The sequence below is a fragment of the Rhinoderma darwinii genome, chromosome 1 (assembly GCF_050947455.1).
Source record: "Rhinoderma darwinii isolate aRhiDar2 chromosome 1, aRhiDar2.hap1, whole genome shotgun sequence".
Classification (NCBI taxonomy): Eukaryota; Metazoa; Chordata; class Amphibia; order Anura; family Rhinodermatidae; genus Rhinoderma; species Rhinoderma darwinii.
Window position 1 is genome coordinate 291,652,403 of NC_134687.1, and position 12,084 is coordinate 291,664,486.

At 41.9% G+C, this 12,084-nt stretch overlaps 1 protein-coding gene across 4 annotated transcripts in view; it reads right to left on the reverse strand.

Annotated features, from left to right (window-relative positions):
• SIN3B (SIN3 transcription regulator family member B) overlaps positions 1–12,084 on the reverse strand; it is a 75,423-nt gene that overhangs the window by 49,696 nt on the left and 13,643 nt on the right. For all 4 annotated transcript variants that reach the window (XM_075825320.1, XM_075825319.1, XM_075825317.1 and 1 more), the window contains exons 4-10: positions 6,831–6,984; positions 6,499–6,747; positions 5,987–6,130; positions 5,753–5,872; positions 5,566–5,655; positions 2,256–2,374; positions 207–417 (exon numbers count right to left, since the gene is read on the reverse strand). In XM_075825320.1, coding sequence (XP_075681435.1) covers positions 207–417; positions 2,256–2,374; positions 5,566–5,655; positions 5,753–5,872; positions 5,987–6,130; positions 6,499–6,747; positions 6,831–6,984 — 1,087 coding nt within the window. The remainder of the gene's footprint in view (positions 1–206; positions 418–2,255; positions 2,375–5,565; positions 5,656–5,752; positions 5,873–5,986; positions 6,131–6,498; positions 6,748–6,830; positions 6,985–12,084) is intronic.

Genomic DNA, 12,084 nt, shown 5'->3' on the forward strand with positions numbered 1-12,084 from the left:
GCCCGTATACCGCTCGCTCAGATTTCTGAGGAGAGCCGAGCAAAGCCGAACAGAAACTAAGTGGCACAGCGATCTTTGGTGGATCTCCGTGCTCAGACCCCACTGATCAAATCTTAACATGTCAGAAGTTATGTCAAACGTTTTATAAAAGTTTCGTTACTTTGTTTGCATCTCAGTGCTTTTACTAACACACACACTGTGCACACCTCTTTGCAGACAGCAGTCCTACCACTGCATTTTGGCTGCTGGTACGTCTTAGGAAGTGCCCGGTAGCTGGAACCAATTCGTTTACAGGAGGCGTAGTCAATTTCCCGTCCTATCCCTTCATTAGAACGATCATTGGTTACCGGAGAGGCAAAGGAGAGTTCTTTGACACCCAAGAAAGACTTAAACTGAGCAAAGAGTTCTGGAAATTTCCTGTGGCAAGAAATTGTATGTAAGGCAAAAGTTTAAAAAACAAAGACAATACAATGTAAAGATTTTATCCTCATGCTTGTCATTAGAACTGGATCTGCAGACCACATGTATAAGTATAGTACTGCTGCCTGCAATCACAGAAAGGAATATAAACATATATTTAGATCACAAATAAAGACGCACCCAGGTTTTAGACAACAGAAGATTGTAAAAGAAGTAAAATATTAAATTTTTTCCCTAAGAAAAAACTATTGGTTTAAAAAAAATTATTTGTTCAGTTTCACCACATTCTGAGAGCCATAACTTTTATTTTTCCATCATTTGAGTGGTGTGAGGGCTTCGTTTTTGCAGGAAGTGCTGTAGTTTTTATTAGCACCATTTCTTTGGTACAGACGATTTTTTTCATCACTTTTTAGCGCTATGGTGATCAAAAGACAACGATTCTGCGGTTTTAATTTTTTTTTTACGCCGATTACTGCATGAGTCAAATAATGCTATATTGTAATAGTTTCAGACCTTTACGGACGCAGCGATACCAATTTTCTCATTATTTTTACATAGGTTGTTTTTTTTTTTACTTTTGCACTCCTGAAAATTTATGTAACTTTTTTTTTTTACACATTTTTTATTGGTTCCCCTAGGGGACTTGAACCAGCAATCATTAGATCGCTGGTACAATACACTGCAATACATGGTTGAGTTATGGAAACAGCGAAACCTGCTGAGCTACGCTGTTTCTGCAAGTCCCATAGTAGTAAACGGCAGTTACAGAAGCAGCGTAGCATGCTACTCTGTTTCCGTAAGCACTATTCAGTTCTATGGGAGTTGCGGAAATAGCGTAGCTCAGCGAGTTACGCTGTTTCCGTAACTCGACCATATAACCAGGAAGTGAAGTGGCCGGAAGACAGCGGAGCCGGGTAAGATAGAACAGGGTTTAGGGGGCCCCGTTCTAGAGATAGATGCGGGTCCCAGAAGTGAGACCCGCATCTATCTGATATTTATGACATATCCTGTGGATAGGTCATAACATGTCCTTCATGGGAAAAAAAACGATAAATGCCACGGTCGCGATTGACCGTGGCATTTAACTAAACAGCCAGGAACAGCCCCATCACCATTTCTGGCCGTTAGAGCAGCGTGTCAGAAACTGACACCTGCAGTGTATGGAGCGAGCTCAGCGCGTGAGCCCGCTCCATACATCATCCCCTCCCCATGATGTGCCGACACATCACGGGTCGGGATGGGGTTAAGTAAGGAGCGGTCAGGGGGCTTTTTAGCAAGATTTATTCCTGCTAAAAACTGCGTCTTATAGTCCGAAACATACGGTAAGTTACAGCTTAAAGGTTTTCCTGTTTTAAACAGTACTAAGGTATTCCACAAGAGACAGATGTAGCTTTAAAGGCCAGGCCACATTTGTGTTTGCTCGGTGTTCTTGTCGCTTTGATATATCATCACAGCAGCCAAAAATTACATGCTAGTGAAAGGGATTAAAAAAATAAATAAAAATAAATCATTCACACAGAGACATTCTATTTGTGTGTATATTTCTTCTCCCGTTAAATGCGTGTAGGAGGGGTGGGGTGTGGAACCGTGTGCAAAAAAAGGGTTTATATTTTCCACGTTGATTAGTTGCGTTTGATTACATTTCATAGAGATCGAAAACTTTGAGTGCGTTCACCTAAAAATAAACTGTTTGAAACATCATCTTTAGAGCACCAGTTTTCTCATATAAAGAAAAGTAAAAAAAAAAAAAAAAAAGTAAAGTACCATGAAACAATATATGTACACTACAATACTTATTTATGATATTAACATAGACTTCATATCTCTAAACTTACCCCAAAAAAGGCGTGACAAGTTGCAAAAGCTCCGAGCCAGAAACTAGTTCCTGGTTGAAGAGGGCGATGCATCGTAGAAAATTTTCATAAACTTCCTGGCTCTTCAAAACGCGACGAACCTTAAAAGAAATTTAACGTAATACATGCTGCAGGGAACAAATTTAACAAAACAAGGTGTGAGGTCCAATAAACAAGCAGCTCCATAAAACTATGCAGACGCTTTAAAGGGGCTTTCTGAGCTTTAATTAAACAAGGCAGAAGTTGTCCACACCGGCTTTTGGTTACTACAGCAGATCAATAACATCTGGTCTCTCCATCACATGAACCTGCAGCCAATCTCTAGCTGCAGAGGTGATGGCAGTTGGACAGGCATTTAAAAAGGGCAGTATCAGACCTTTTGTTATTTTAAGCCAATTTTTTTAAAAGTCAGACAACCCATTTTATTATTAGACTATATCACCGTATATATTATATGATGAAACATACTTGTATTTTACATTTTTGATTGTATCTATTTTTTTTTCTATTTTATTTACAGGATTGTAGACTTATTTTTCAGCCGGCACCTGAACATTAGTGATGCACGATGCATTGAAACTTCGATGCGGTTTCGATGCCGTGCACCCCCAAACTGTTCGTTACCGTTATTTCTTGTATTTTGATTCGAAGCTGTGCGGCCGCACAGCTTAGCATTGTAACACATGAATGTATTAGAGCGGGGCTGCGGCTGTGTAATACAGCCATTGCCCTACTCCGGAGTCCTGACAAGTGTGCACATGGTCAGCATGAGGTGATGCGACCAGCGCTGCACTAATGAGCGGCGGCACTGAAGGCAGAACATGGCGGGCACACTGCAAAACACCATGTTCAGACTTCAGTGCCCGCGCTCATTAGTGCAGCACCGGCCGCATCACCTCCTGCTGACCGCGCGCGCACTTCTTGTCAGGAGCGGGGCAATGGTTGTATTACACAACCGCAGCCCCGCTCTAACGGCGGAGATCAGAGAAACCTCTCATCTCCGCCGCTATTCCCCTGAATGCTGTGATCAAAGCTGACCGCAGCATTCAAGAGGAAAATGAGATGCCCCTTGGATCGGGTCACAGAAAATCCCTGTGACGCGATTGAGGGACATACCATATATGGGCAGACAGCCCAGGGTCCATTGAAGGACCCCAGGGCTGTCTGACCATATTTCCTGTTGTTGGGGCATACTTAGGTATGTCCTAACAACTGCCTGTGTACTATCAGTATATAGACATATGCCAGTACATTAAAGTTTAGAAATAAAAAAGTAAAAACAAAGTAATGTTAAATAAAAAAAAAACACATTTTTTTACACTAAACATTAAAATAAGTCTCAATACATAAAACATACATATATTTGGTAGTTGCGCGGCCATAATAACCTGCACAGCAATTTTTGGCGTAATTTATGATATGCGCTATAAAAAAAAACAATTTCTCTCTTTCACTTATTAATGTGAGTCACGAGGTGTGATGAATTTAACCTCCATGTGCCTCACATTAATATAATTAACCTCATCATGTACCTTACACATTAACCCAATGTTGTCCATTATGACAGAAACATGATGGGGTTAATTACTATTAATGTGAGGCACATTCAAGGATTCATCACACTACACAAAGTATCAGTATCGAAGTCCAAAATCTGGTATCGTGACATCCCTACTGAACATACAGTCAGAAAACAGCTCATTGACTTGTACAGAAGAGTGTTGTGAGAAATGCTCACAACACCTTGCAGAGGTCACTAATAGAAGGCCCTTATATTCCTGATCTTTGCTCCATGTATATGGAGCAAACGAGCGCCTATCGGCATGCTATGGTCACTCATTACCGGCAGAAAATCTGCCCACGTAAACCACACTTGGGCCCTATTCACACAGTTTTTTTTTACGTGGAAACCGCGTCGGAAAACGTGCTAAAAAACGTCCCAAAACAGAATTGAGGCAGAATTTTCTGCCTGCAAAAAACTCAGTGTGAACAGGGCCTAAGGAGTATTTCTGACGTGTTCCTTTTTTAGTTTTATTACAGTAAAATTAAAATTATGCGCCATGTAAAAAAGAAGCATCATGTCAGAACGTTTTACGCTTTGTGTATTCCACTAAATTTAAAGAGGATCTGTCACTAGTTTATCAATTCCCTATCGCCTAACTAATCTAATAGCCACTATGATGCTAATAACTAGTGTGATATGTTAACATAAACGTTTATTATTTGTATAAGTTATGAGCCTTTTTCAAAATATGCTAATTTGGCTCTAATAGCCAAATAGGAGGTGACCCTTTCTTTTCACTCTGAGCGTTGTAATATATTCTGTATGATGCGGTCCAATGAGTGACATAAAGTTCTCTTCGTGATTGAAGCAGAGATCACGCTGGGCTGGAAAGAATGGAAAATCGATGGTGCTGATTGGACAGCGCCATACAGAAAACATCCAATGAGTGCCATACATTTCTGCTCTTCCCAGCCCAGCGTGATCTTGGCTTCAATCGCAAGATCACGCTGTGTTGCTGGGAAAAGGAGAACAGCATGGCGCTTTTGGAAAGAGTCATGCAAAAAACATTACACCGCCTAGAGAAAAAAATAAAGCGTTACCTCCCATTTGGCAAGTATAGCCAAATAAGCATATTTAGTAAAAAAAAATAAAATAAATGCTAATATTTTTGCAAATAATAAACATTTTGAAACACAATTTACACAGTAGTTATCAGCATCATAGCGCCTATTAGTTAGGAGATAGGGAATTAATCTAGTGACAGATCCTCTTTAATGGGAGGTTAAAATTTATAAAAAACGCCTCAAAATACAAATTATTCACTGGAAAAAAACAAAACACATTTTAAGAAATGCTTGTGTATTTGTCATGTATTATGCTTTTTTTTTTCCTTACTCCAGATTGCGCCATGTGGACAAAACCTTATTGTCAATGGTGTGATCCTGGGTTATCTGCACATACAGGCACAATGGTTCAGCTGACATGCTCCATGACTCTTCTATAATAAAGGTGCAAATGAGCCCATCAGGTGACCTTTGCCTGCAACATGCTCTTCCCTTTTAGACAGTCGGGGGCACTACTGCAATCACTAGACAAGTGTTATGGCTAGCATATCTAGCAGATGCTTTATTATACATCTTCATCGAAAGCTAACAGTATGGAGCAGAACAGATGAACATGGACATTAGGCCAATGAAAACATGTTAAAGTGGGCTCACAAATCTGCAGGTTGAGTAAAAAGAGGTTTTAGTTATTAAACGAAACACTAAGCGTTGTGTTTCTACTTGCCTTGTTGAAAAAGGAGAATTCTTGCAGTGTGCCATACTTCCCCACACTTGCCACTGACTGGTCTTTGGACTTCCGCATCTTCATCTTTTTCTGGTTAAAGACAAGTGAAGTTAGACCATTTTTAGCTACAGAAAACCACACATGCACAATACGAATGCATTAACCCAAGAGAACCTTAGCACTTTACCTTGGAAGGACAAGACATAGGGCGTAAAAGGAAAGATCTGGAGCGTTTTCGACTTTCTAGGTTTCGCTGATACTCAAGTTTTCTGGCACTACCAAGATCACATGCTCCATTTCCAGTGAACTAAAAGAAAAGCAAAATCATTTTAGAATTCTGAAAACGTGCAATATTCTGATTTATTACTAAATCCAGCTTTAAAAAACACAAGATGTATTTCAGAAGAAACAAACAACTTACCAAAGATCTCTTTGCCTCTGGAAGGAACTGACCAAATTCAGAGAGCAAATCCTCCTGTCCACGGAATAGATTGGCTACTTCTGTGAACACCTCTTCCTCTGACATACCACGAAACGGCCGGCTTTTTGGATTTAACTGATCCTTCTAAGAAAAAAGGAAAAAAAAACACAGCTCTATTTTGAAGTGTAAGACCAGGTTACATGCAAAACTTGCAGGACAAATTTTTCTGCTGTGGTTTGTTACCTCTGAACTACAGGATTGTTACATGGGAATGAATGATAACATTGGGGGTGACGACCTGTATACTCCAACTAGGGAGTTTTTGTGACATTTTAATCACCCTTGACCATGGGAAAAAACACAACATAAAACTACACGCGCACCTTCTTCAGTCGTGGTGCAACTACAGATTACAAACTAATTTGCTAGGTTGTCAAAATAAACCTGAAAGCCAATAAGGTGTTTCTCATAAAAATGTGCTACAATGTTGACAAAGTGGGAAGTTTAATTACCTGGTAAGTGTGGAGGATTTCCAAGAAAGACCTATATATTTCAGGGCGGTCAAGGAATCTGGTTTTTATTTTATTAACATAACTTATGGCATTGTGAAACTCCAGCGAGTCAGATTCTGGAGGAGCTGGATTCTTTTCCTTTTCCTGTTGCCGTGCCTCCTCCACCACCTCACTATGTGAATTTTCAGGCACAGGAGGAAGCACTATCCGAGCGCTAGGCATGTTGCTTGGGGCAGCATCTGCAGATACCTGTGCAAGAGTGCAAGTAAGGATGTCCTCAAAATTTTGGGCTGTAACATCAGGAAGGAAAAAAAAATAAAAGTTAGACTTACCGGACTAGCCAGTGACGTCTGAACAACCACTTTGCCATTTTTCGGAAGCTCAATTTTATAGCCAAGTGGCAGAAAAGCATTAAAGCCCAACATTAAATCTGGGTGCTCATGGAATAGCTGGGAAACACGCCGTATTACACCTGGAGTGTCAATGCTGCAAGAAAAAAAAGGACATTGTAAAAATTAAAACCAGACAATAGAGGCAACATACAAGAAGATCTTGCTCACCTTTTAACCCCTTGCTCTTTCTTACTCCTCCATATAGCAGTTACCTTACTTTTGCATTACTGATTGCAAGAACGGCTTCCTCACACAGTCACACATACAGCATCTCAAACGTTTAAATCTGCTGGTGCCGGAATCAGAGAGTGTGTGTGTATGTATTGAGAAAGGCCCCATGGAGTAGGGCTGAAACGTCGCATGTGGTGAATAAATCCACTTTTTTCACTATCAAGGTGTGCGGTCTCGTATTTTGAAAGGATTTACTATATATATATATATATATATATATATATATATATATATATATATATATATACACACACACACACACATACTGGAGAGATGCTGAACAACAAGGCATCTCCTATTAGTAGTTTATACATCTGCTATGTGCTGTGCGGTTTAGTGACAACCATTACACGAACAGCTGCAGGAGATTTAGTATTTGTCACCTTCGGCCTGACAGGTCAATGAATACAGGAGAAAGATGGAAAAGAGATGCTGCAGTGGAGACCACAGATGTATAGACATAAACATACACACACTAGGTACACAAAAACACCACAACCCATCACTGAACTAGAGGTTCGATTTAAAGAGGCTCTGTCACCAGATTATAAATACCCTATCTCCTACATAATCTGATCGGCGCTGGAATGTAGATAACAGCAGTGGTTTTTATTTTGAAAAACAATCATTTTTGAGCAAGTTATGAGCAATTTTAGATTTAGTTTCTTAAAAGGAACAGTGTCACCAAAAAGTTTTTTTTTTAATATCAGTTTGATGTTCGTTTTTAATAAAACACTTTTGTATTAATTTCTGTGTTACTTTTTTTTATTTTTACACTTTTTCTTCCCTATGGGGGCTGCCATTTTTTTTTTCCATTTCTGTATGTGTCGATTAACGACACATACAGACATGGAATATGGCAGCTCCAGTCCATAGGAGTCAATGAACGGGACCCGTTCCATTGACTTTGCACTATGGCTCTGTCCTGCGCAGACGCAGGTCAGAGTCAGACAGAGCAGAGCAGAGCAGCTGTTTGCAGGGAGAGAGCAGGCGCCATCTTGAAGACCAGCTGCACTGCAGGTAAGATGTGTGTCTCTGCATGTCCCACTCTCTACCTCACAGACCCCCGCTCTCGTGACCCCCGACGTGCCCCCCCACCCGACGCCCCCCTCCCCCGGGGCCCCCCCACCCCCGAAACGGCCCCCCCCCTCCCTTGTGTGAAGGACACACGATGAAACTGTACAGGGAAAGCCCTGAATGGTAAATCTCTCTAGTTGTGCTGAGACTGTTTGGGGATGTGACTAATGAACCTCTCAGTCTCAGCACAATTAGAGAGATTTACCGTTCAGGGGTCTGGGAAAGCTGGGTGACCACCATTACCCCTCCTACTGGAGTGTGATATTCATTAGTCACATCCCCAAACACACTCCACTAGGAGGGGTAATGGTGGTCACCCAGCTTTCCCAGACCCCTGAATGATAAATCTCTCTAGTTGTGCTGAGACTGAGAGGTTCATTAGTCACATCCCCAAACAGTCTCAGGACAACTAGAGAAATTTACCGTTCAGGGGTCTGGGAAAGCTGGGTGACCACCATTACCCCTCCTACTGGAGTGTGAGGTTCATTAGTCACATCCCTAAACACTCCAGTATGAGGGGTAATGGTGGTCACCCAGCTTTCCCAGACGCAGATATAACCAGGAAAGGGCTGGATGGACGGGCTGAGGGTGCACAGGGTTTTTGGTGACCCCCTCTGTCATGTGATCGGACCTAGGTTACTGGTTCATCAGACGGGGTTCATGTGACTATAACTCTGTCCATAACAAGAGACCGTGCACTCAGGACAAGCCCTGCCCTCATGCCATAGTTGTGTGGTTCTGTCTGCGGTGATGGCGGTGGGTGACTCTGACACCCACCTCCCCCGTCGGGTCATCTCAGGACAGAAGGGGTGTCCGGATTGGAGACACAGCGCCGCACCTGTCCTCAGGTTGTGTCTGGTATTGCAGTTCACCTCCATTGAAGTGAATAGGACAGAGCTGTAATACCACACACGACCTGAGGACAGGTGCGGCGCCATGTTTTCCTGGACGACCCCTTTAAGACTTTTCCCGTGTGTGTGTGGCAGAGTGGAGTGTGCACGGGCGCCGCTGATACTTCATAGCCGCTTATCAGCTGTTTTGAAGAATCAGCGGCGAAAACACACACACATCCCCCAAACACACAAAATCAAGTGTAATCAAGCGTTTTTTTGCACGTAAAATGTGCAAAAAAAAAAAAACATGTCAAATACACGGCGTGTGAACCGGTCAACTGAAAAGTCATTCACTTCACTTTCATCATTCTAAGGCTGGGTTCACACGACCTATTTTCAGGCGTAAACGAGGCGTTTTACGCCTCGATTTACGCCTGAAAAGACGGCTCCAATACGTCGGCAAACATCTGCCCATTCATTTGAATGGGTTTGCCGACGTACTGTGCCGACGACCTGTAATTTTACGCGTCGCTGTCAAAAGACGGCACGTAAAATAACAGCCCCGGCAAAGAAGTGCAGGACACTTATATACATTATATGCAGGACACTTCTTGGGACGTAATTTGAGCCGTTTTTCATTGAATTCAATGAAGAACAGCTCCAAATTACGGCCGTAATTGACGCCTCGCAAAATTCGAGTACAAGCAATTACGTCTGAAATGACAGAGCAGTTTTCTCCTGAAAACAGCTCCGTCATTTCAGACGTAAATGCAGTTAGCGTGTGCAGATACCCTAGGGGTATGTTCACACACAATGTTTTCAGCTGAAAAATCGGAAGCAGAACGCCTACAAGCATCTGCCCATTGGTTTCAATGGGAAATACGGCGTTCTGTTCAGACAGGGCGTTTTTTACGTGGTAGTTTTACAAAAACGGCACGTAAAAAGACGCCCGACCAAAATGAAGTGCACATAACTTCTTGGGACGTTTTTGGAGCCGTTTTTCATTGACTTTATAGAAAAACAGCTCCAAAAACGGCCATTAAAAAACGCGAGTTTGATTAAAAAATGGCTGAAAATCAGGATCGGTTTTCCCTTTGTTTAGTAAGCGTGTGAACATACACTTAGCCTTTTGGTGTGTCCTATAACTTCTTCCAGCTGCAGAATGACACCCAATATGGCTGCCAGATACTGCTTAGCAATTTGAAGACACCTTTACCTGGCTTGTGAGAGGGGGGGGGGGTGAGGTTCCCTCCCACATTTACAGCAGCTGTGGGTCAGGTTGCTTTGCCTTATTCACCTTGCTGTAATTCTGGGAAGTGCTCCCCCTGGTGGCCAACATTGGAAAACATGTCAAATTATTATTTAATTTTTAATACTTTCCACCATACGGAAAAAAAAAAAAAATACAGCAAAAAACTTAAAAAATATAATAGAAATAAGTAACGACACTTAAAAAAAAAAGGTTTCATTTGCGACACATTCCCTTTAATGCCCAACTGGGCGTGTTTTTACTTTTGACCAAGTGGGTGTTGTCAAGAAGTGTATGAGGCTGACCAATCAGTGACATACACTTCTCATTGTTCCAGCCCAGCATGATCCACAGCACAGTGTGATTGTGCAGTGAAAGAAGCTGGGCTGGAACAATGAGAAGTGTATGTCACTGATTGGTCACTGATTGGTCAGCCTCATATACTTCTTTACAACACCCACTTGGTCAAAAGTAAAAACACGCCCAGTTGGGCATTAAGAAACTAAATCTAAAATTGATCATAACTTGCTCAAAAATGATCGTTTTTCAAAATAAAAACCACTGCTGTTATCTACATTCCAGCGCCGATCAGATTATGTAGGAGATAGGGCATTTATAATCTGGTGACAGAGCCTCTTTAAGCCGTGAACCCCAAAAAAGGTTAATACTAGTTGTTCATATGAGACAATACATTAAAAGGGGTATTCTGAGCTGTTGTCACAATATCTCAGAAGTAGTTAAAGTGCCTTGCGAAAGTATTCTACTGGTTTTTTTTTATCCTGTTTTTTTTGCATTACAGCCTTGAATTAAAATGGTTTATAAGGGAGGGGGGTGGGGGGGTTGTAGCATTTTATTTACATAACAGGTCTACCACTTCGAAGGTAAAAAATATTTTTCTCTTGGGGTCAGGGCCAGCGTCAGCACCCGGCAAACCCGGGGGCCCACTTGGCCGCCCACCTGCTTAAAATTAACTATAGCCGTCCGTGGTAGATTGCAGAGAGGAGCAGATAAAAATAATTAAACAAAACCCACCTAACACGTTCCCATGACGAGCTGAACTGTCCCGTCGCTGCCTTCTTACTGGTACTTGGCAACGCTCGCATCCACAATAACAACGCGTTGCAGATGATGTAATCATGTCACGCTGATGTGATTACGTCATCTGCGCCAACCGCTTTGTTATTGTGGATGGTTAGGTGAGTTTTTTTTAAATGATTTTTATTGGAGAAAAGGCACCAAACTGGGGGATTAGCTTTTATATGGGAGCACAGACAACGGACTAACTTCTATATAGGGGCATGTATATATCTATGGCCATGTATGATACGGTCTGATGGGCCCTGTATCTAAGAGTACCACGTTAGGCTTAGATACAGGGCCCCAGCAGACCGTACTCTTATACAGTATAAGATTACTGTCTGCTGGGGCCCTGTATCTAAGCCTACCTTGTGGCACTCTTAGATAAATTATCTAAGACCGTATCACACATGGGCCCTGTATCTAAGCCTACCACATGGGTTACTATTTTTTATGTTTGGTTTTTTTTGCAGGTTCGGTCGCTGGACTACGCCTGATTCGAGGACTACTTTGATGACGGCTTTTATGATTTTCAATAAAATATTTTTTCTGTCTTTGTATTTTCTTTTAAACTTTTATTACTACCGCTTTAGTAATGGCCGCTGACTGATTGACAGCATCCATTACGAAGGAGGGGCTTAATGTTAGCCAGTAAAAAGGCTAACACTAACCCCCATTATTACCCCAGTACCCACCGCCGTCGGGAAGGGCTAGGTACGATCCAGTA